Source organism: Hemitrygon akajei, chromosome 11 (assembly GCF_048418815.1).
Source record: "Hemitrygon akajei chromosome 11, sHemAka1.3, whole genome shotgun sequence".
NCBI lineage: Eukaryota > Metazoa > Chordata > Chondrichthyes > Myliobatiformes > Dasyatidae > Hemitrygon > Hemitrygon akajei.
Window position 1 is genome coordinate 161,895,342 of NC_133134.1, and position 25,972 is coordinate 161,921,313.

The 25,972-nt window shown below is 41.2% G+C and overlaps 1 protein-coding gene across 1 annotated transcript in view; it reads right to left on the reverse strand.

Annotated features, from left to right (window-relative positions):
• Window positions 1-25,972, reverse strand: part of LOC140736202 (E3 ubiquitin-protein ligase Itchy-like) — a 145,943-nt gene that overhangs the window by 28,168 nt on the left and 91,803 nt on the right. The window contains exons 14-21 of the mRNA XM_073062112.1: window positions 22,686-22,814; window positions 18,066-18,138; window positions 17,760-17,831; window positions 15,776-15,864; window positions 12,383-12,542; window positions 6,148-6,281; window positions 5,167-5,307; window positions 4,217-4,337 (exon numbers count right to left, since the gene is read on the reverse strand). Of these exons, the coding sequence (XP_072918213.1) occupies window positions 4,217-4,337; window positions 5,167-5,307; window positions 6,148-6,281; window positions 12,383-12,542; window positions 15,776-15,864; window positions 17,760-17,831; window positions 18,066-18,138; window positions 22,686-22,814 (919 nt within the window). The remainder of the gene's footprint in view (window positions 1-4,216; window positions 4,338-5,166; window positions 5,308-6,147; window positions 6,282-12,382; window positions 12,543-15,775; window positions 15,865-17,759; window positions 17,832-18,065; window positions 18,139-22,685; window positions 22,815-25,972) is intronic.

Below are 25,972 nucleotides of genomic sequence, written 5' to 3' on the forward strand. Positions count from 1 at the left end.
AGAGGATTGTCGAAGATTGCAGAGAGACATTGATAGGATGCAGAAGTGGGCTGAGAAGTGGCAGATGGAATTCAACCCAGAGAAGTGTGAGGTGGTACACTTTGGAAAGACAAACTCCAAGGCAGAGTACAAAGTAAATGGCAGGATACTTGGGAGTGTGGAGGAGCAGAGGGATCTGGGGGTACATGTCCACAGATCCCTGAAAGTTGCCTCACAGGTAGATAGGGTAGTTAAGAAAGCTTATGGGGTGTTAGCTTTCATAAGTTGAGGGATAGAGTTTAAGAAACGCGATGTAATGATGCAGCTCTATAAAACTCTAGTTAGGCCACACTTGGAGTACTGTGTCCAGTTCTGGTCGCCTCACTACAGGAAGGATGTGGAAGCATTGGAAAGGGTACAGAGGAGATTTACCAGGATGCTGCCTGGTTTAGAGAGTATGGATTATGATCAGAGATTAAGGGAGCTAGGGCTTTACTCTTTGGAGAGAAGGAGGATGAGAGGAAACATGATAGAGGTGTACAAGATATTAAGAGGAATAGACAGAGTGGACAGCCAGCGTTCTTTCCCCAGGGCACCACTGCTCAGTACACGAGGACATGGCTTTAAGGTAAGGGGAGGGAAATTCAAGGGGGATATTAGAGGAAGGTTTTTCACTCAGAGAGTGGTTGGTGCGTGGAATGCACTGCCTGAATCAGTGGTGGAGGCAGATACACTAGTGAAGTTTAAAAGACTACTAGACAGGTATATGGAGGAATTTAAGGTGGGGGGGTTATATGGGAGGCAGGGTTTGAGGGTCGGCACAACATTGTGGGCCGAAGGGCCTATAATGTGCTGTACTATTCTATGTTCTAATATTCTGTGCACCCGATCCAAGACATCCCGTACCGTGGCACCCGGCAGGCAACACACTGTGCAGGTATCTCTATCAGGCTGAAAGAATCTCCTATCTGTTCCCCTCACTATGGAATCCCCTATGACTACCGCATTCCTCATCATCTTCTCTCCCTTCTGCACCGCGGAACCAGGCTCAGTGCCAGAGACCCGATCGCTGTGGTCGTCCTCAGTCAGGTCATCCCTCTCAACAGCATCCAAAATGAGATAATGATTGCCGAGGGGGATGGCCACAAGGGTGCTCTCTATATCTGACTCTTCCCATCCCTTCCCTGACAGTCACTCACTCATCTAACACTATGTCCTCATTGACTCTCACCAATTTTTATTGATGCATCACAGAAAGCATTGTCTGGATAAGTAACGACTTGGTATGGCGAATGTTCTGTACATGATTGTCAGAAGCAGCAGAGAGTTGTGCTGAGCTGTGTCCATATCGCAGAAACCAGCCTCACCTCTAGTGACTGTCTGTAAAAAGTCAGTAAAAGAACCAGCATAATCAAAGATCCCACCCACCTCTGACATCCTCTCTTCTCTCCTCTCCCACTGGGCAGAAGATAGAAAAATTTGAAAAGCAGCACCACCAGGCTCAAGAACTGTTTCTATCCCACTGTTATTAGACTCTGGAATGGACTTCCTTATCGATAAGACAGACTCTTGGCCTCACAATCTACCTCATTATGACCTTGCACTTTATAGCTCACTTGTACTACACTTTGTCCGCAGCTTTTTTGTATTTTATTCTGCATTGTACTTTTACCTTATTGTAGTTCAATACATTGTGTAATGATTTGATTTGCATAAGCAGTATGCAAAACAAGCTTTCCACTGTATCTCAGGACATGTAACAATAATAAACCAATATCAATACTAACATCACTTTACTCTGGGAAAACATTTTTTTTGGAGTGCAGATGGTTAGATTCTGGAAACCACAGCGATCAATTCAATTGTGGAGTTCAAAAAGTAAGTAAATAAATAAAGAAAAGGAATAAATTTGCAAGCCACAGGGAGTAGCTCTATCTGACTGCTCATATATCGAACTAAGACAGACTCACTGTGCCAAACTCCCTCTGGCTTTGAAGCTGAAGTCCAGGAACTCAGCAAACTGACACTGTTTTCCACACTGACAAAATTATTTGAAAAGGATATGGAAAAAGGGCATTGAAGTTAAACTACGTGAATGTCGTCTCTCCCCCCCAGAGAAGTGGCACAATTGGGATGAGTTAAACAGCTTTCTGGAGCAGCAGTGTAGCACAGTGGTTATCATAACACTATAACATTACCAGCTGCAAGATCAGGGTTTGGTCTGTAAGGAGCTTGTACGTTCTCCCCATGACCGTGTGTGCTTCCTCTGTGTGATCCCTCATTCATCAGGTGTAAGTTTAGGGTTAGTGAGTTGTGGGCATGCTGTGTTAGTGCTGGAGTGTGGCAATACTTGCAAGCCACCCAGCACGATCCTCACAGATTTGATTTGAGATAAGCGATGCATTTCAGTGTATTAAAGCTAACTTTTAAATCTTTAAATTTTGTTCTAAAGTGCTTTAGGTTTCTTTATCCACATCATCACCTTGGATGTGTCAAAAGGCTGTCTACTCTGACCAAATATCCTTACCAAACATGCAAATATAAATCACTCCCAATCACTTCTCCTGGGAGTTCATTAAAGTATTGGCAGAAATAACTTAGAGGTGACTCAAAGACAAATTTTAATGTCAACATGAACTTTCCATCACTCCAAACAAAACTGTGACTAAACTGGTATCAAATTAAAAAAAATTCTGAAACAAAAACCAGATCTATCTGGATCAGAATACTACTTCAAACAAGAGGAATGAACTTCTGGTTACAGATTTGATGCTAATGTTGATTGAAAGAGATGTTCACCATGTTAAATACTGAAAAGCAATACTGATGACTTGGCTCACTTACGAAAACCACTACATATTCCAGGAGTACATCACACATCAACTGGAGTGAAAATACTAAAAGTAAAATAGTTATACACCAATGGGTCAACAAAACAGAGTGTATCTGGTGGATGCTGACTACATCGCTTAATCACTCCTCAAAGACCTTCATTTATTTCAAGTTTTAACAAAGTGTTTTCTTAACCAGATTTAAAAATCTCATCAACAGCAAATACAATACAGCATACAGAGAGGAGGTAGAGCAGTTGGTAGAATGGTGTGAGCACACAACTTGAGTTTTAACATGGACAAAGCTAAAGAGATGATTGTGGACCTTTAGGAAAGTGCATGCTGACCACTCCTCACTGCACATACACGGCTTTGTCTGTGGAGAGAATTAGGAGCACCAAGTTTCTGGAAGTGCATATAATGGACAATCTTACCTGGTCTCTCAACACCACCACCTCTTTGGTCAAGAAAGCACTGCAACATCTCCACTTCCTCAGGAGATTGAGGTGAGTGAAGCTCACCTTCCCACCCCCATTCTGGCCAATTTATACAGGAGTACCTTTGAGAGTGTCCAGACCAGCTGCATCGCCATCTGGTACAGGAATTGTAAGGCATCTGACTGCAAGTCTCTACAAAGGATTGTGAGGACTGCCGAGAGGATCATCAGGGTCTCTCTTCCTTCTATTAGAGATATTTATCAGGAGTGCTGCATACACAGGACTCCTGGCATTGTCAATGATCCCTCCCATATATCCAATAACCTCTTTGATCCTCCTCCTTCCCCCCCCACCCGCAAATCAGGCAGGAGGTACTGCAGCATTAGCACCAGAACTGTTAGGCTGGGCATGTTGTGCTGGTGCCAGAAGCGTGGCAACACTTGCAGGACGCCCATCACAATCCTCTCAGATTTGATTTGATGTAAATGATGCATTTCTTTGTACGTGTGACAAATAAAGCTTATCTTTAAATCTTTAAACGTGTTCTGATGTGCTTTAGGTTTCATCATTCACAACATTATCACGGATGTGTCAAAAGGGTGTCTACTCTGACCACTCTCTTCTTGAGGCATGGGACTACTGAACTCCCTACCGCCACCCAGGTCTCAACACGCATGAAGCTCCAGTAGCGATACATTGTATGCTTTTCAACCTGTGTCGCAAATGCACCTTGTTATTTGTTAACTTACTGGAGGTAGTATTAATTTGTGCATTGTGTGTGCAAGTTATATTTACTGTGTTGTGCATCTTGGTCCGGAGGAACGTTGTTTCATTTGGCGGTATACATGTGTACAGCTGAATGTCAATAAATTTGAACTTGAGTTAGAGTGAAATAAAGGTGCTATACCAACATGCTTCATTCAGGGAGACATGCAAATAGAACTAAAAACACTCAACAAATTACAATACCTCTAATTCTTTGGCATCAAATGACTGAAGATAGTGTAAAGGAAGCACTTCATTAAAGCCCTCCAAGAATGCTTGTGTCTGCTCCTGGACGCCACGTGATAACCTCCATTCAGCCACAAGCCTATGTAGTTGAAATAGTTTGATTGAATGATTATAGCAAATACAAAATACAGTGAGAACTAGAGAAGTTCCCAATAGCATTAAACTTTGACATACTTCTATAGATGTGTAGTGAAGAGTATGACTGGGGGCATCACAGCCTGGTATGGAAAGACCAATGCCCTTGAACAGAAAATCCTACACAAAGAAGTGGATACAGCCTAGTCCCTCATGGGTAAAGCCTTCCCAATGACTGAGCACATCTACATAAAATACTGTCACAGGAAAGCAGCATCCATCATTAGGTACCCTCACCACCCCCCAGGACACTCTCTTCTCATTGCTGCCATCAGGAAGAAGGTATAAATGTTTCAGGACCCACACCACCAGGTTCAGGGACAATTACTACACCTCAACTATCAAGCTCTTGAACCAAAGGGGATAACGTCATTCAAGCTCACTTGCCCCATCACTGAAATGTTCCTATAGTCAATGGACTCATTTTGAAGGACTCTTCTTCTCATGTTCTTCATATTTATTGCTTATTTATTTGCTATTACTATTTTTTCTTTCAGTATTTGCAGTTTGTTGTCTTCTGAATTATGGTTGAACGCCCTAGTTGGGTAGTCTTTTATTGATTCTGTTATGGTTATTTTTCTATAGATTTATTGAGTATGTCCACAAGAAAATGAATCTCAGGACTGTATATAGTGACATATATGTATTTTGATAATGAAATCTACTTTGAACTTTAACATCTTCCATGAAACAAAATCATAACATTATAAAATCACTTTAAATATTATATTCATAGCTGACAGACAAAAATGTATTTTACAACATCACCTTACCTAATGTATTCCTCTTTATTCTCCTCAGTCACCAGTATATCATTGCCACCTGGTTTCAGTTCATGCGTTTGTATTTCACCTAAAATTTCCTTGTCAACTGAGAAATACATTTCCAGACCACATTCCTCTATGCTGTTCTCCCTAGAAACAAGATATTATTTTCTGTAAATAATTACAAAACCAAATGCCAGCTGGGTGCAACGTTAACTTGAATAGCACAAAGTTAGCTAGTCAAACTGAGCAAGTTAACGGGAAGATAATGTTCCCTGTAGAGGGGCCAACCGCAGCTGTGTAAAATTTCTGATCTTGGTTCAGAGGAGGAAAATATTTCCGTTAGATGAAGGGTGAAGAAAGTACCTGGGTTAAAAATCAGAATCAGGTTTATTATCACTGGCATATGACGTGAAATTTGTTATGCAGCACCAGTACATTACAATAATAATAAAATCTATAAGTTACAATAAGTATGTGCGTGCATTAGGAAAGCAGAGCTCAAGTCTAGTTGATTTCACTCAGGATCAAGACTAAGAAAGAGTGTAGCACTATTGGTCTAACCTCAATGAAATGCTCACGGTTGATATGCTATGCATTTTATGAAACAAATTAGTGGTAGTACATAGTTCAGAGTTCAGGTTCAATTGTCACTTATATCATTCATGAATATCTATCAATACAGCCAAATGAAACAGCGTTACTCCGGGGCCAAGGTGCAGAACACATTACCAACAGTTTTCTTGGATGAAAACTTTTTGACAGGTCTTTTAAGAAAAATAAGAAAACAGTAATTTCCTCACATCTGAAAAGATAGAACTTTGCAAAATTTGTGATGGTATCTAAATAAGTTATGAAATGAATAATGTACTGTGCAGACTAATTTATGCCTGCTCCATCTGAAAGTACATACAGTTCTGCTATGTTCTGTTGGCTAAATAGTAATGATCAAAGCAGACAATTAGCACCACCAAAATATAAAGTACAAACCTTATCCAAATGAGGGAGTTGTAAAATTCTGGATCGATAGATTCCAGGTCTTTGGTTACTATTGGTTTGCTTAGCATCCGTTTGTAAAATGGCAAAGAGAATCCAGTGTCAATGAACTTCCCATGAAACAATGCCTACCATTTAAAGGAAAAACGAGAATAAAACTTAAAATCAATTCCTTGAAATAATTAAGACATGAAGCATGCACCTTGGCAACAGAAAACTATACAAGTACTTTGAGCAACTCCCATTAGCCCTTGGGGGATCTATATTACATGTTGAGGCTGGCAACTTATCTACTGTCAGCATTAAAGAGAACAGTAAGACTGAGACACAAGGCAAGAACTTTTTATTCCAATAAGATCTAACAGTGCACTCATCCTAACTGGCCCAGACATGCAGAGCATTTGACACCAAAATTACCAGGAAAGGTTTCAATGTTCAACTGTCTGACTACAGTTGTGACAAATTATTCAGTATTTACTTTGCATAAAAATAAGAAAGGTCCACAATATTCCACACATTTTAACTTCTGAAGCTTCATTTTACAGACTTAAAGTAAGTCACATTTGACTGCTAGAACCATTCAGGGAAAGTAGAAATGATAAGGGAAGTTCAACTTAATGTCATGCATTTACAGGTGTCATTACAATTCAAATTAATAGTCTTTATCACTAGCAGAAGTTAATGTGCCAAAACAAAATGAGGAATATGCAAAGTGCATCTACAAACCCCATTTCCAGAAAAGTTGGGATATTTTCCAAAATGCAATAAAAACAAAAATCTGTGATATGTTAATTCACATGAACCTTTATTTAACTGACAAAAGTACAAAGAAAAGATTTTCAATAGTTTTACTGACCAACTTAATTGTATTTTGTAAATATACACAAATTTAGAATTTGATGGCTGCAACACACTCAACAAAAGTTGGGACAGAGGCATGTTTACCATTGTGTTACATCTCCTTTCCTTCTAATAACACTTTTTAATTGTTTTGGAACCGAGGATACTAATTGTAGATTCGCAATTGGAAATTTTGTCCATTCTTGCTCGATAGAAGACTTCAGCTGCTCAACAGTCCGTGGTCTCCGTTGTCTGATTCTCCTCTTCATGATGCACCATACATTTTCAATAGGAGATAGATCTGGACTGGCAGCAGGCTAGTCAAGCACATGCACTCTGTGTCTACAAAGCCACGCTGTTGTAGCCCGTGCAGAATGTGGTCTGACATTGTCCTGCTGAAATAAGCATGGACGTCCCGGGAAGAGATGTCGCCTTGATGGCAACATACGTCTCTCTAAAATCCTAATATACGCTTCAGAGTCAATGGTACCTTCACATACATGCAACTCACCCATGCCGTGGGCACTGATGCACCTCCATACCATCATAGATGCTGGGTTTTGCACCTTTCGCTGATAACAATCAGGATGGTCATTTTCATCTTTGGCACAGAGAACTCGACGCCCGTTTCCCCCGAAAACTAGCTGAAATGTGGACTCATCTGACCACAGTACACGGTTCCACAGTCTTTTGGTCTATCTGAGATGAGCTCGGGCCCAGAGAACTCGCCGGTGTTTCTGCATAGAGTTGATGTATGGCTTCCTCCTTGCGTAATAGAGTTTCAAGTTGCATTTCTGGATGCAGCGACAGACTGTGTTAAGTGACAATGGTTTTCTTAAGTACTCCCAAGCCCAGGTGGCTATAATTGTCACAGTAGCATGACGGTTTCTTAGGCAGTGCTGCCTGAGGGCTCGAAGATCAAGCGCATTCAACAGTGGTTTCCAACCTTGCCCTTTACACACTGAGATGCCTCTGAACTCTCTGAATCTTTTCACAATATTATGTACTGTAGATGTTGAAAGACCTAAATTCTCTGCAGTCTTGCGTTGGGAAATGTTCCTTTTCAACTGACTAACAATTCTCTCACGAATTTTGGCATAAAGGGATGAACCACCACCCATCCTTGCTTGCAAAGACTGAGCCTTTGATGGATGCTACTTTTATACCCAGTCATGATACCTCACCTGCTACCAATTAGCCTGCTTAATGCGGAGTCTTCCAAAATAGTGTTACTTGAATATTCTGTGCACTTTTCAATCTTATTTTAACTCTGTCCCAACTTTTGTTGAGTGTGTTGCAGCCATCAAATTCTAAATTTGTGTATATTTACAAAATACAATTAAGTTGGTCAGTAAAATTATTGAAAATCTTTTCTTTGTACTTTTGTCAGTTAAATAAAGGTTCATGTGAATTAACATATCACAGATTTTTGTTTTTATTGCATTTTGGAAAATATCCCAACTTTTCTGGAAATGGGGTTTGTATATTAAATTACCATAAGACCAATAGATATAGGAGCAGAATCAGGGTATGTGGCCCATTGAGTCTGCTCCGCTATTACAACACAGCTGATCTATTTCCCTCTCAGCCCCAATCTCCTGCCTTCTCCCCATATCCTTTCATGCCCTGACTAATCAAAGATCTGTCAGTCTCTGTCCAATGACTTGGCCTCCACAGCCACCTGTGGCAATGAATTCCACACATTCACCAGTCTCTGGCTGAAGAAATTGCTCCTCAACTCCGTTCTAAACGGACATCTCTCTATTCTGGGGCTGTGTCTTCTGGTCTTAAGACTCCCCACCATAGGAAACATTCTCTCCAAATCTGCTCTATCAAGGCCTTTCATCATTTGATAGGTGATGCACCATCAATAACTCTCGGAGACAGGAAGTAAACAAAAGGCTTTTATTAGCAGCAAAAAAAAAGGAGCTCACTGCATCTCGGAGACTGATGGAGGAACAGTGCCCCAATCGCCTTTATACCGGGGTCTGTGGGAGGAGCCACAGGAGCAGTCAGCAGAGGGGTGTGTCCAGACAGGTATACATAGTTTACCACAATAGGTTTCAGTGAGACCCCCCTCAATATTCTGAATTCCAGTGGGTACAGGTCCAGAGCCATCAAATGCTCCTCATATGATAAGCCTTTCAACCTTGGAATCATTTTCATGAGCCTCCTTTGAAACTTCTCCGATGTTAGCAAATTCTCACATTCTGACATAGAATACGCAAGTCTAAACAGGTCACAGCATAACAAAGCAATACACACAAAATGCTGGAGGAACTCAGCAGGCCAGGCAGCATCTATGGAATATGACATTATCAGGCTGAGACTCTTCATCAGTACAAACCCATGCCAATGTTAGTGCTATGGAAGCTCTATCTTAACACTGCTTATCTATCACTGGATTTCCTCCCCATCTTCCCCTTCCTTACAGATTTATCCAAATGAACCAGCACCATTTCTCTCAGTCATTCACAGCAACTAACTCAATATTCTCAAAAGCCTTTGAATAGTTTTCTTCTGACTCCCCTATATTAATATGATCCCCTTTATTCCCTATATTAGTTGCTTTCTATGATCCTTCCTACAATTGATGGCCTTTGGTTTTTACTCTTCACCACAAATAAAGACAGCCACTATCAAGACCTTTCAGATCTTTAAAGGGAAATAAAGCTACCTCAGTCTCCCTACATGAGAAAGGATTCCCAGCTTATTTAGCATTTTTCTCTTTTGAGTATAACCGTCATCTGATATTTGTCATGTGTTTTGTCATAATTTGGTGTACTAAATTTTATGAAGTATTCATTTTGTCTAAAGTTCTAAACAGGTGGTTGAGTTGGTGAAGAAAGCAAGTACTTTCACACCATACAAGTACATGGATGAACACTCGATTCACCAATGCACGGAAACTTATGATAAACGGGATTAATATTGATGTGGACATGTTGCTTGACACAGACATAGCGGATCAAAGTTTTTCTGCACTACACGATTATGGGTTTAAAACATCTGTCACGGGGGTGGGGTGGTATGCTGTACTTACAATATATCTGCAACGGCAAGGTAACAGAAGTTGCATTTTATTTAATATTCTGCCTTTTGTTACAAATGTTACAGCACAGGAGGAGACCATTCTGCCAACTAACAACCCTGCCCTCTCACTTTAGCTCAGCAAATCCTTTCCTTCCGAGATCCAGTTCCCTTTGAAACACTGCCGTGAAACTGACCTTCGCTGACAGTGCATTTCACATTTTAACCACTTGACTGTGTAAAAATAAGCTCTCCATCATTCCAAGGTGTTTAATCCATCTTATTCAACAGTCACACAATTTAAGCCCTTTACCCCAGAATGATCCACAGATAATTTCCAGCACTCTTAAGTTACCTTTCATGTGTCACATTACAACACAAAAACAACCAAAAATTGTCTATGGCTAAACATACGGTTTATTTTTTGGTCTTGTATAAAAGACCCTAAGACATCAGAGCAGAATTTGGCCATTTGGCCCATCAAGTCTGCTCCGCCATTCAATCATGACTGATCCTTTTCTCCCTGCACAAACCCTCTTAGCCCCACTCCCCAGCCTTCTCCCTGTAATCTTCGATGCCATGGCCAATCAAGACCCTACCAAACTCTGCCTTAAATACACCCAACAACCTAGCCCACCCCCCCAGCTGCCTGTGGAAACAAATTCCACAAATTCACCAACCTCTGTGAAATAAATGTCTTTGCTTCTCTGTTTTAAATGGACGCCCCTCTGTCCTGAGTCTGTGCCCTCTTGTCCTCGACTCCCCCACCATGGGAAACAACCTGTCTACTCTGTCTAGGCCTTTCAACATTTGAAAAGGTTTCAGTGAGATCCGCCCATTATCCTTCTAAATTCCAGTGAGTACAGACTCAGAGCTATCAAATGTTCCTCATATGATAACCCTTTTGTTCCCAGAATCTTCTTTGTGAACCTCTTTTGAATCCTTTTCAATGCCAGATGAGGTGGCCAAAACTGTTCACAATACTCAAGGTGAGACCTCACTAGTGCCTTATAAAGCCTCAGCATCACATCCCTGCTCTTGTATTCTAGACCTCCTGAAATGAATGCTGACATTACATTTGCCTTCCTCACCACTGACTCTACCTGCAAGTTGACCTTCAGGGTGTTGTGCACAAGGACTCCCAAGTCCCTCTGCATCTCAGATTTTTGGATTTTCTCCCCATTTAGTAAATAGTTTACATATTTATTTCTTCTACCAAAGTGCATAATCATGCATTTCCAACATTATATATCATTTGCCACTTTCTTGCCCATACTCCTAATCTGATTTAGTGTTTCTGCAGGCTTTCTGTTCCTTCAACAATATCTGCGCCTCCAACAATCTTCATATCAAATGCAAACCTGGCAATAAAACAGCATAAAAAAGAAGTGGTCCCAACACTGACCCCTGTGGAACACCACTAGTTACTGGCAGCTAAACATGAAAAGAATCCTTTTATTCTCACTCAGTGCCTCCTACCAATCAGTCAATGCTCTTTAACAATGCCAGTAACTTTCCTATAATACCATGGGCTCTTAACATGGTAAGTAGCCTCATGTGTGAAACCTTGCCAACGGCCTTCTGAAAATCCAAATAGACAACATCTACTGCATCCCCTTTATCTATATTACTTGTAATCTTCTCAAATAATTGCAACAGTTTCGTCAGGCAAGATTTTCCCTTAAGGAAACTATGTTGACTTTGTCCCATCTTGTCCTGTATCAGCAAGAACTCAACCTCATCTATAACAATCGACTCCAACATCTCCCCAAACACTGAAGTGTCAGACTTTACTTTCTCCCTATCAAATTTCAAGTTGAACTCAATCATACTGTTATCACTGCCTCCTAAGGGTTCATTTACCTTAAGCTCCCCAGTTTAGAACACAAATCCCAATCCAGTATAGCTGATCTCTTAGATAGGTTCAACGACACACTCATTTAACAAATTCACTCTCTTGAGATCCACTACCAACTTGATTTTCCCAAACAATCTGCATGTTGATATTTCCCATGACTATCATAATATTGCCCTTTTGCCAAGCCATTTTTATTTCCTTCCCATTGCAATGTGTAGTCCACATCCCAGGTACTGTTTGGAGGCCTGTATATAACTGCCATCAGGGTCCTTTTATACTTGCAGTTTCTTAACTCAACCCAAAAGGATTCAACATCTTCTGATCCCATGGCACATCTTTCTTATGATTTGATGGCATTCTTTACCAGCAGAGCCACACCTCCCCCTCTGCCTACCTTCCTATCTCTCCACCTTGGACATTCACCAACTACAACCATCCTTCTGCCAAAAAGAAACTTTAAAAAAAAGTAGCATTAAGGTTTGAATAACTCCTATAACATACCATGGCAATGAAACGCCCTATGAACCGGAAGTACTTCAGATGATCTGGATTGATGTAAGATGCTGGGTTTATTTGCAAGCAGTAACTTTCCTTCCCAGCATACTCAAAGAGGCAATACATGGGATTCAGAACTTCATGGGAAAGTAGAAAGAACCATTCCCTATTAAAAAAAATACAAACATTAGATACACTGAAAGTACGACTTCAGTAATTCTCCAATTAATTCTTACCATTATTGCACATGATTGGTGGGCCAGTAGAACCTGTGTTTGACCAAGGTAGGTTGCTCTTGATATTCATTAAATTCCAGGGGCACTTACAGAATCAGTAACACCAACACATTGGAAATTATATAATTTTGCTCTTTTAAGCTAAAGGTGTAGCAGAATGCATTGCCTGGAACTGGGGTCAGAGCATTTGCTAAACAACGTTTTCCATCTTTGGATGAAGGCTCTTTGCATGTCTCACTAATCTCCCTTATTGACTCCATTCTGAGATGCAGCTCCAAGTTACAAACTGCCAATTTAAACTGATTTGAAGTGGACAGTGAGTGGCAGATCAATACGTGTCTGTCCTATGCAATGTATCCAACATGGTTTGCTGAGCAATATGTGCGGCAACACTGGACAGTTTCCACTTCCAGAGGGAAGGAGCAGCTAACACAAAATAGACCAAGCATTAAAACTGCAACCATTTTGTTTGTATGGTCCAATTATTAATTACATAATATTAGTGAATGTGCAAATATTTATTTTCATGCTTACTTGGGGGGGGGTGGGGAACTAGTTCTGGTTGGACTTGGAGAAAAGAACAAGTGGCCTCAGTTCAGTATGCAAAGTGGAGAATTTAGGTTCCTCTCTCCTAACACAAAGCAGTCCAGGGACTGAAACTACAGTCATACTGGTCTGTATGGTCGAATTATTAATGACATACTATTAGTTAATGTGTAAATATTTATTTTCATGCATATTTGGGAAGGGTAGTTCTGGCTGGAGATGGCAGAAAGAAGTTAGGTTGCTCTCCTGGCAGTGAAGCAGAATAGAAGATCTGATAGAGGCACTCATAATCATGAATGCATTTGATAAGTAAAATGCATCTGACAAGGTCCCACATTTGAGGCTGGCCAAGAAGGTTCAGTCGCTTGGCATTCGGGATTAGACATTGGCTTGGTGGCAGATTTCATTAAATTTCAAGGATATCTAACAAATCATTAACAGCAATGTCCCCGAGCACAATGTAAGTTACATATTTTGTTCCCCTAAGCTAGCTGAATGTTTTGTCTTTAATTAGGGTCAGGTAATAACACACAGAATTTTACAAACAATGCTTCCCATTGTTGGTATAATATAAAGTTCTTTGCATGTCTCACTAATCTTACTCCCTTCTTAAACTTGTTGACTCCATTGTTGACTGTCCAGGAATGGACAGGAGGAGGAGTATAGGAAACTGATACAGGACTTTGTGATATGGTGCAACTCAAACTACCTGCGTCTCAATATCACCAAGACCAAGGAGATGGTGGTGGACTTTAGGAGATCTAGGCCTCATATGGAGCCAGTGATCATTAATGGAGAATGTGTGGAGCAGGTTAAGACCTACAAGTATCTGGGAGTACTGTTAGACGAGAAGCTAGACTGGACTGCCAACACAGATGCCTTGTGCAGGAAGGCACAGAGTCGACTGTACTTCCTTAGAAGGTTGGCGTCATTCAATGTCTGTAGTGAGATGCTGAAGATGTTCTATAGGTCAGTTGTGGAGAGCGCCCTCTTCTTTGTGGTGGCGTGTTGGGGAGGAAGCATTAAGAAGAGGGACGCCTCACGTCTTAATAAGCTGGTAAGGAAGGCGGGCTCTGTCGTGGGCAAAGTACTGGAGAGTTTAACATCGGTAGCTGAGCGAAGGGCGCTGAGTAGGCTACGGTCAATTATGGAAAACTCTGAACATCCTCTACATAGCACCATCCAGAGACAGAGAAGCAGTTTCAGCGACAGGTTACTATCGATGCAATGCTCCTCAGACAGGATGAAGAGGTCAATACTCCCCAATGCCATTAGGCTTTACAATTCAACCGCCAGGACTTAAGAACTTTTTAAAAGCTATTATTAATGCTTTTTGAGATAGTGATTTAGATGCATATCATATTTTTTTTTTACTGAGTTAAGTATTGTATGTTATTAGTTTTGCTACAACAAGTGTATGGGACAATTGGAAAAAAAAAGTTGAATTTCCCCATGGGGATGAATAAAGTATCTATCTATCATTCTGAAGTATAGCTCTAAGTTAGAATATCTTACAAAACTACCCATTATAACTGCATGAAAGTGGACAGTGAAGGCCACATTTGCACGCAGCTTTAGAGAGGGTGCTGCCTGAATTAGAGAGCATGTTTTATGAGGATCAGTTGAGTGAGCTAGGGCTTTTCTCCTTAGAGCAAAGGAGGATGAGAGATGGCTTGATAGAGGTGTACAAGAGCAATAGATCGAATGGATAGCTATAGACTTTTCCCCAGGGCAGAAATGGCCAATACAAGGAGCATAATTTAGGGATATTTAAGACACTTTTAGACAGGCACATAGACGATAGAAAAATGGAGGGCTTTTTGAGAGAGAACAGTTAGATTGCTCAGAGTAGGTTAAAAGGTCAGCACATTATGGGCCAAAGGGCCTGTACTGTGCTGTAGAGTTCTATGCAATGTATCTAACATGGTTTGTTGAGTACCACATGTAGGAACACTGGCCAGTTTTCACTTCTAAACTGAGAGAAGGAGCAGCTAACACAAAGTACAATGGAGACTGAAATTGCTACCTTTTTGGTCTGTATGGTCCAATTATTAATTTCATATTATGTAATCTGATTTCTGAATGGATTAAATTTGAGAACACTACCTCACTCTTTTTATTTCTATTTCTGCACTACTTATTTAACTATATATTTGCCACAAAGACAATAAATTTCACGACATATGCTGGTGATATGAAACCTGATTCCAATGAACGTGGAAATATTATATATTTTCATGTTTGCTTTGTGGGGAGGGGTGTTGGTTCTGGCTGGAGATGGAAGAAAGAGTAAGAGGCCTCAGTTCAGTCTGGAGACAGGAGAATTCAGTTGCTCTCCTTACAGGGAAGGAGAACTGGAGTAAAGGCACTCAAAATTATGAAGGCATTTGACAAGAGTCAGGAGAAACAGTATATTCATGGAACAAACTAAATAAAGAATTGAAGGGGAAATACCTGCAGGTATGCACAGAATGAAAAGGTCATGAATAACTGCGTTGCTCTATCAAAGACCTAACAAAAGTGAAATAGACTAACCTCTTCCTACATTGCACAATTCATCAGTTTCACAGCAGGTAAATGCTTCCTGTCACTTTGATCCTTAACTGAAAATACTTGCCTTGCCACACCTCCATAATCTAAGCCTTCCTCTCCTGGAAAAATGATCCACAACCTCCGTCGCAGGTCTTGAGGGCTAAAGCTCATAATCTGAAACAGGCAGAAAATAGTTTGCAAGGGAATCACGTTCCAAAAAGAGTGTTTAAGTGCATTATCTATAAAACCATCAACTTTAAAACATCAAACACGAGGAAATCTGCAGATGCTGGAAATTCAAACAACAACACACACAAAATGCTGGTAGAACACAGCAGGCTAGGCAGCATCTATAGGGAGAAGCGATGTCGACGTTTCGGGCCGAGACCCTTCGTCAGGACAGTAACTTTAAAACATATTCCTTTCAAGATCTAAGGGTTCCTTAGTTGCTAACAGCCCTCAAAAAAGTGGTGGTGAACTGCAACAGTCCTTTTGCTGTTGGTACTTAGATCCTGACGATTTTGTGATCTAAAAGGCTCTTTGGAAGATAAGAATTTGGCATAAAACTTGTTGATTACGATCATTTTATTAAGTGGTACAAGAACAAAGGAAATGAGGGGAGAAGCTTGGTGAGAGATGAAGGAGGAGAGTGAACAAAGGTGGTCTGGTCTTTTTATGACAGACCTTGGATTCCACTGAAATTCCAAAAGATATTAGTTAACCAATTAAATAGCCAGATTCAGGTAATGTGATTGCTGCCACTGAAACTAAGTTTCCAGAAAAATACAGAGGCAACTGTAACCACTGGCAAACTCACTAAACAGTTACATGTATATAGGAGATCATATAAAAATACAAACATAAGTTACACTACAAGGAAAATAACAATTCAATTGCCCAATCCAACAATACTCCACAATGTTATGAGGCAGGAGTTCTAGAATTTTGACCTTAGCAAGAACTGGACAGAATCCTTGCTTCCAACAATATTTACATAACTATATATGACAATAATGGTATTTGGTGATTTTTGGCAAAGGTGCATAGTAAGTGCTGCTGATACTATACAGTTCAAACACCTTGGGCTCGATCCCCGTTGCAGCTGTTTGTGACTATATGTACCTTGGCCCCAGATTCCATTTAGCTTTATATATGCGTATGGTTGAATGACAATAAACTTGAATTTGAGATAATGGGGCTGATGGAAATGCTCCAAGAACCTGCATGGATTTGATGGGCTGGGTGGCCCTATCTACATCAAGATGAACTATAACAAAGTAAAGATTTCTGAAGAAATTCAAATTCTGAATAGTGTAGATGATGGAAATTGGAAATAATACTTAAAATGCAGGAAATACTTGACAGGTCACCCATGAGATATGAGGTGAACAACTCCGTCTCTACAGATGCTGCCCGTCTGTCTGAGCGTTTCCAGCAGTTTGTTTTCTTTTAATTTCTGAACTTAAATTTTACAAAAGCTTTTGAAAATCTTCAGGTATTTTGGATCTCCACTGTCATTGCTTCAATTAGCACTCACTTACATAAAGGTTTCATATTTAAGGTAAACCCTAATCACTACAGTCTAGCAACACTGATCACTTAGTACTAAAAAGGATTTTGTTTTGTTTTTGTTCTAATTGTGTTTAGTCTTTTAAAATTTGTGTATAACTTAAGTTTATCTTTTTCTTGTGAATATTGAATATCTGATGGCATATGCCTGTGATGCTGCTGCAAGTTTGTTTTTCATTATACCTGCGCATACATGCATTTGTGCATAACACAATAAGCACGTGTATTCCCTCATACATGCACTTGTGCACAAGACAATAAATTCAAGTTTGATTATTCCCCTGCTTAAAAAAAGTGGTCCACACAAATCTGTGTCAAACCTTACCCCATGCACCGTCAGCTCTTCTGGAAAGGTAGAGAAGTAAATATGGCTGCCTGACATACCAAGGATGGCCTTGGTAACAAGGTGCTGACAAAGACCTCAGATCAGATACACTCACTGAGATCAAGTTTGTTATCCACACCCAACTTTTTCCCCCAAACCTAATTCTGGGAATTACCTGCTGAAAGGAATCCTCAAATAATGTTTTCCTGGTCACAGTTATTTTGATGTGCTGAGGCGCAGCCAATTGCTGGAACAGAAAACAACCTCATTTTATAAATCAGTCAACACGCTCTTTGTTTCAATATACCCTCCCAAAACTTCCAGAGGTCGACAAGTCAGCACAACCAGATGAAACAAATAGCTACTTGAACTGCTTTTCCTAATTTTCCATTATCCTTACGAAGATAATGCTGCTACATATTGGGAGCCATTTCTTGAGACTTCTGACGCAGTGTTCAATAGAATGAAAAGCTGCTTTTACCTGACACCAGAACCTGAAATAGGAAACTTTGGATCTGAAATCACGGACGTACGCGATGTTTGGACCATTTGATCTGGAAAAACAAAGAAAGAAGTACTTTGAAACTCACATTTAATCCGAGTTCCTATTTTCTAAAAGATGAACAGGCCACCAAACACACTGTCACTTGCTTAAGTGTCATTCTACATTCAGTGGCCACTTTATTGGCAAAAGAGTGGAACCTGGTGTGGTCTTCTGCTGCTGTAGCCACTGTTGTAACACATGCTTATTTGAGTTACTGTTGCCTTCCTGTCAGCTAGAACCAGTCTGACCATTCTCCTCTGACCGCTCTCATTAACAAAGTGTTTTCACCCACAGAATTGACACACACTAGATTTTTTGTTTGTTGCACCATTCTCTGTAAACTCTAGGGACGGTGGTGCGTGAAAATCCCAGGAGATCAGCAGTTTCTGAAATACTCAAACCACCCCACCTGGCACCAACAATCATTCTGCAGTCAAAGTCACTTAAATCACATTTCTTTCCCCCATTCTGATGTTTAGTTTGAAAAAGTGAACCTTCTGAACACGCCTGTATGCTTTTATGCATTGAGTTGCTGCTACATGATTGTCTGATTAGATATTTGTATTAATGAGCAGTTGTACAGTGTAGCTAATAAAGGGGCCACTGAGTGTATGCTCCAGTCTCTAAGGCAGGTGGTTTCCAACCTTTTTTATGCCATGGACCAATACCATTAAGGGGTCCATGGACCCCAGGTTGAGAACCCTGCTCTAAGGCAATATTATTCAGTACAGCTCATCTTTTGCAACGTAGAGTAACATATTTGTCCAAGAAGCTCATACTTGAGGAATACAGTTAGATATGTATAAAGAGGGTGGCTAAATACAATTATTGAACAAAGGCATACTAATTTTGTTTTACATGAATAGACCCAATCACTGACCCTAGTCAACTCAAGGACTTCAATTTAGAATTTATATAGACCTTTAAAGGTAATTAGTGCAAGTTAGATCTGAAAATTTCCAAAATTATGTCACTCCAATCACCAGAAATGCCTAGAGCTACAAGCACTAGTTATAAGTCCAGAACATGTATTCACAGCAACCAACCCAGAAAGGCAAGAATAGTATTTACTACATTTAATTTTATCATCAGCAAATGAGGATGTCAGTAAATGGAATGAGCTGTCAGAAGAAGTTGTTAAGACAAATACATTAACGACATTTAAAAGATACTTGGACAGGTACATGGCTGGGAAAGTTTTAGAGGGTGTTGGATCCTGATGCTTTTGTGATCCAAAGATTCTTCTGAAGTTAAAAATGAAGCATAAAACTTTTTGGTTACAATCAATTTATTAACTGTTACAAGAGCAAAAAAGAAGCATGGTGAGAGAGAGAAAAGAGAAAGGTGGTGTGGTCTTCTTATACCAGACTACTGAGAACAGTAAATTCCACAGATAAGTTAACCAATTAAAATACACAAAATGCTGGATGAACTCAGCAGGCGAAGCAACATCCATGGAAATGAATAACATCGACTTTTTGGACTGAGACCCTTCATCAGGACTGAGAAGGTAGGGGAATGATGCCAGAATAAAAAGGTGGTGGGGAGGGAAAGAAGGACCAGCTAGAAGGTGATTGGTGAAGCAAGGTGGGTGGGAAAAGTAAAGGGCTGGAGAAGAAGGAATCTGATAGGAGAGGAGAGTGGACCATGGGAGAAAGGGAAGTGGGAGAGGCATCAGGGAGAGGCAGTGGGCACGTGAGGAGGAAAAGAGATAAGAGGCCTGAGCGGGGAACAGAAAACGGAAGGGGAGGGAAAAAATTACCAGAAGGAAAAATCAATGTTCATGCTATCAGGTTGGAGGCTATCCAGACAGAATGAGGTGCTGTTTTTCCACTCTGAGAGTGGTCTTACTGTGGCAATAGAGGAGGCCACAGACTGACATTTCAGAACGATAACAGGCATAGGAATTAAAATGGTTGGCCACCGGGAAATTCCACTTTTGGAGGATGGGGAGAAGATGCCTGGCAAAGCATCCTCCAATTTAAGTTGGGCTTCACTATTTAAATAGGTGGGTTCAAGTAATGTGGCACCCACCACTGAAACAAAGAAGTTTCCAGAAAAATACAGAGGCAACTGTAACCACTGAAAAACTCACTGAATGATTACATGTATAAAGGGGATTACAAAAAATACAAACGAACGTACAAAAATTACATTACAAGAAAAAAAACAAATCTACAGCCCAATTCAGCAAGTGACATGGACCAAAAATGGGCAAAAGGAACTTGCTTAGATGGGAATCTACATTTTCTGGTTTAAGATGGCACTAGTGAATCTCAAATTTAATCATTGTGCCGAAATGGAAAGGTCGAGTACAGGTTGAGATGAGACAATGGGGTCTAGGCCCCCCCAGAGTGTATTGAAGCGCCTGAAACTGATGACATGATGATGGTTTAGGCGCTGGGCCAGATTGAATCAACTGTATAAGTAAGTATTTATACTTAGTTCAGATTAGAAAGAGTAAGAACAATTATCTCTTGATGTGGTCTTTTTGAGGCCCTCTGTTGGTTGGGATCGGCAATGGATATTGTGTTCCAGATATCTATGTGATACATGAGCCAGGGCAGTACGATATGCAGAACAAGCTGTTGCCCATGTAGCAGGCTCCCGCTATGCACGCAGCAGACAAATCCAAAGGAATGACAGAAACCAATACAGTTTGGTACCAGTAAGGTTGCAGGAGTTGAATTCAATGTACTTTGAATGCTTTAGGGACTCCAGCTCTGAATTTTTCCCTCGGGGTTTACTCCCATAGCCTCCCTCATGAGTGGGTGTAGCCGCAAGGCAGCAGAGGTTTGAGATCAGAGTTTTCCTTTTCCTAGGTGGCTGACAAGCCCCATCTGGTTTTAAGGTGCCAGTAACCTACCTTTGCCCCTTCTCCTGTCAGTGGAGACTTTCGCAGGGCTTAGTAGCTAAGCCACATGTGAAGGCCAGGAGCTGGACTTTGTTGGTATAGTCTACTCTCAGGAAAATTCTGGAACTGATTTGACACATGCTAAAACTTTTTGCTGAATCTAGTTATTTATGAAGTGAAAATACTGAGAGTAGAAAAAGTGAATAAAAACAGAATACAGTAAATACCCAGGATGTCAGGAAACATCTAATAAGGGAATAATTATATAAAAAGTCAATGGCAAATTTTTTCTTTGTACTTCCTTTCAGCTACAAAGACTTTTTGGAGAACATTTGTTCTGTACAGATCTGTGTTCAGTCAAAGCATGGTGTAACACAAACAAAATGCTGAAGAAAAACAGCAGGTCAGGCAGCATCTATTAAGAGGAATAAACCGTTGACTTTTCGGGCCAAGACCCTTCTTCAGGACTGATGCCCTACTCGTCAACTATTTATTCTCCTCCATGGATGCTGCCCAACTTGCTGAGCTTCTCCAGCATTTGTGTGTGTTGCTCAAGATTTCCAATTTCTGCAGAACGTCTTGTGCTAATAAAAAGCATGGTTATTTGGCACTTCTAGGTGGTATCTGATTTAGGAAGGTACCAAGGTGATTTTGAGTTAACTGGTATCACTGGTTATCCAACACATGCTGGGTAACAGAATGTTCACTGTTCTACAAAAAAAAAACAACCCTCTTGGCCTTTTCTCCTTGGAGCGACAGAGGATGAGAGGTGATTTGATAGAGGTGTAATAAGATGATGAGTGGCTTTGATTGTGGATAGTCAGAGATTTTTTCCCCAGGGTTGAAATTGCTAACATGAGAGTACAGTTTTAAGGTGCTTGGAAGTAGGTACAGAGTGGATGTCAGGGGCAAGTTCTTTTACGCAGACAGTGGTGAGTGTGTGGAATGGGCTGCCGGCGACGGTGGTGGAGGCAGATACGATAGGGTCTTTCAAGAGACTCCTGGATAGGTACATGGAGCTTAGAAAAATAGGCTACAAGTAACCTTAGGTAATTTCTAAAGTAAGTACATGTTCGGCACAGCATTGTGGGCTGAAGGGCCTGTATTATGCTGTAGGTTTTCTATGTTTCCATATTTCTAATATTTTGTTTACATATTTATCATAGTAAATAAACTAATTCCTTTGAAGTGCAATAGATGATATGCCTGTTTATCAACATTGGTGATATCTCATTAAAGACTGCATTTTCTTTGCAACAAGTGTTAGATAACCATGCTTTTATAGTATGCAGAACAGCAAAACCTTGGGTTAAGATCACATTTAGACTATAAGACATAGGAGCAGAATTAGGCCATTCAGTCCATTAACTCTGTTCTGTCATTTCCATTATGGCTGATTTATTATCCCTTTCAACCTGATTCTCCTCCCTTCTCCGGGTAACCTTTGACACTCAACAACCTATCAACCTCCACTTTAAATATACCCAATGACTTGGCCTCCACAACTGTCTGTGGTGATGGATTACACAGATTCACCACCCTCTGGCAAAAGAAGCTCCTCGTTATCTCTGTTAATTGGTATCTGGAGCTGATGTTCAACCAGTTGCCACAAGTACTGGATTTGATTCTGTTGCCCTATCCTGTTTATTATCAATGAGCGTTGAACATTTTTGTTCTGCATGAAAGGTCGATTCACAACTTACAGTGCTGACTTCCCCGTGCGTGGATCGATGTACGTTGTTGTTCTTCTGTTATGATCCACAAAATATGGAACACCATCAACTGTAAAGCGCATTTCCCATCCATCTGGCAAGGGCTTCTCATTGAGAATGCTGCAGGAATAAATAACATTCGTGAATTAAACGGGTCTGCACTATGAACAGCATCAGAAGGGAAAACAGACTGCTGCGACATGGCCTTTAGCTCTCCTGTGATAACTGCATCAACGGCTGCTTTATAATGCTCATAATAATTCGCTGCAAATCACACGATACAACAGCTGATACCTCAGCAAATGAAGGCTATCAAAGCACTTTCAATTGCAATCTCTAATATCCGCTTTTAGTTTTATTCAATTATTGATGGCAAATGTATATAAATGGCTCATATGCAAAACTCTGTTAATACTTGTATCTTTGGTTACTTGGATAATGATTCAGCTAAATAGTTTGAAGGTACACACTGAAGCCCAAGTGCATCTTCAGTTTTTGCTAATAGTGGCTTGTTTTCAGTGGAATGGCTATACATGAGTTCCACGTCCTCATCTCAAGCTTGTGATACCGCAAAGCTTTCAAGTCTACAAAAAATGATCAAAATTTATTTTTCTTTATGTACTTTATTAGCACAAGGGCTCTCTCAAAAATTTTCACCCATGTAAATGCAGAATCAGAATCAGGTTTAATATCACCAGCACATGTCATGAAACTATATATATAGATAAAATAAGCCGTGCAAAAAAAAATAGTTATGTTCATGGGTTCAATTTCCATTCAAAAACTCAGAAGACAGAGGGGAAGATGCTGTTCCTGAATCATTAAGCCTGTGCCTTCAGGCTTCTGCACCTAATTCCTGACAAAAGCAATGAGAACAAGGCATGACCTCTGTGATGGGGGTCCTTAACAATAGACTCTGACTTTTTGAGGCATTGCTCCTTAAAAGATGTCCTGGATACTATGGAGGCTAGAGCTCATGATGGAGCACAAGTCTCTGCAGCTTACTTCAATCCCATGCAGTAGCCCCCTAGACAGTGATGCAGACAGTTAGAATGATCTCCATGATAAATCTGTAGAAATTAGAGTGTTTTTGGTGACATACCAAATCTTGTTAACCTCCTAATGAAATATAGCTGCTATTGTGCTTTCTTTGTAGCTGCATCTATGTGTTGGGTCCAGGCTAGATCCTCAGAGATATTGACACCCAGGAACTTGAAATTGCTCACCGTTTCCACTTTTGATCCCTCTATGAGAACTGGTGAGTGTTCCCTCATCTTACCATTTCTGAAGTCCACAATCAGTGCATAGATAAGATCAGAGATTCAAAGAGTTAAACAAAGATCTGCCTATTAAAATGATAAGTTGTTGTAATTGTTGTAACTATATGGACAGTAGATCATTAGGACACTTGCAGAAAAGAAACACTTGATAAATGAGCTTAGTAATGAGACCATTTTATCTGTGGCATTTTGCAAACAGCATAATGATGTAAAATAATAAAACCCCTACCATGACTGCCAGAAAATGTTAACTCAATTAATTAATATGGTGGAATTAAAAACTAGTACCAGTAAAGCAGATAAAAACACAAAATGCTGGCAGAACTCAGCAGGCCAGACAGCATCTATGGGAGGAGGTAGTGACAATGTTTCGGGCCGAAACCCTTCATCAGGAGTGAAGTAACATGGGATGGTCGGGGGGGAGATAAGAAGTGGGGGGAGGGATGAAGTAGAGAGCTAGGAAGTGATAGGTTGGAGGGAAAAGGGCTGGGGGAAGGTGGAGAATTATGGGAAATAAAAGAGAAAGAAAGGTAGGGTTGGGGGGAGATTATAGTGAGGGGGGAAAAGAGAGAGAGAGAAAACCAGACTGAAATAACAGATAGGGATGAGGGTAAGTGGGGGGGGGGGGGCAGGGGTATCAACGGAGGTCTGTGAGTTGGATGTTCATGCTGGCAGGTAGGAGGCTACCCAGGCGGGAGATAAGGTATTGCTCCATCGACCTGCGCGCGGCCTCATCTTGACGGTAGAGGAGGCCATGGACAGACATGTCGGAGTGGGAGTGGTCTATGGAATTGAAGTGTGTGGCCACAGGGAGATCCCGCCACTGCTGGAGGACTGAGCGCCGGTGTTCGGCGAAACGGTCTCCCAGTCTGTGGCGGGTCTCCCCAATATATAAATGGCCACATCGGGAGCACTGGATACAGTATATCACCCCACTTGACTCGCAGGTGAAGTGGTGCCTCACCTGAAAGGACTGTTGGGGGCCTGGGATGGTGGTGAGGGAAGAAGTGTGGGGGCAGGTGTAGCACTTCTTCCGTTTGCAGGGATGAGTGCCTGGAGGGAGGTCGGTGGGGAGGGATGAATGGACAAGGGAGTCGCGTAGGGAGCGATCCCTGCAGAAAGCCGAGAGTGGGGGGGGAGAGGAAGATGTGGCTGGTGGTGGGATCACGTAGGAGGTGGCGGAAGTTATGGAGGATTATACGTTGGATAGCTGTGGGAATTAGTAGGTTTGTAGTAGACGTCGGTGGATAGGCTGTCTCCAGAGATAGAAACAGAAAGATCTAGAAAGGGGAGGGAGGTGTCGGAAATAGACCAGGTGAACTTGAGAGCGGGGTGAAAGTTGGAGGCGAAGTTAATGAAGTCGACGAGCTCAGCATGTGTGCAGGAAGCAGTGCCGATGCAGTCGTCGATATAACGCAAGAAAAGAGGAGGACAGATACCGGTGTAGGCTTGGAACATAGATTGCTCCACATGGCCGACAAAAAGGCAGGCATAGCTAGGACCCATGCGGGTGCCCATGGCAACACCTTTAGTTTGGAGGAAGTGGGAGGAGCCAAAGGAGAAATTGTTAAGGGTGAGGACTAATTCTGCGAGGCGGAGAAGAGTGGTGGTAGAGGGAGACTGGCTGGGTCTGGAATCCAGGAAGAAAAGGAGAGCTTGGAGACCTTCCTGGTGGGGGATAGAGGTATATAGGGACTGGACGTCCATGGTGAAAATGAAGCGGTGGGGGCCAGGGAACTTGAAATCTTTGAAGAGATGTAAAGCATGGGAAGTATCATGGACATAGGTGGGAAGGGATTGAACAAGGGGAGATAAAACAGAGTCGAGATAGGCAGAAATGAGTTCAGTGGGGCAGGAGCAAGCAGAGACAATGGGTCTGCCTGGACAGGCAGGTTTGTGAATCTTAGGTAGGAGGTAGAAACGGGAAGTGCGGGGTGTGGGAACTATAAGTTTGGTGGCTGTGGATGGGAGATCTCCCGAGCTGATAAGATCGGAAAT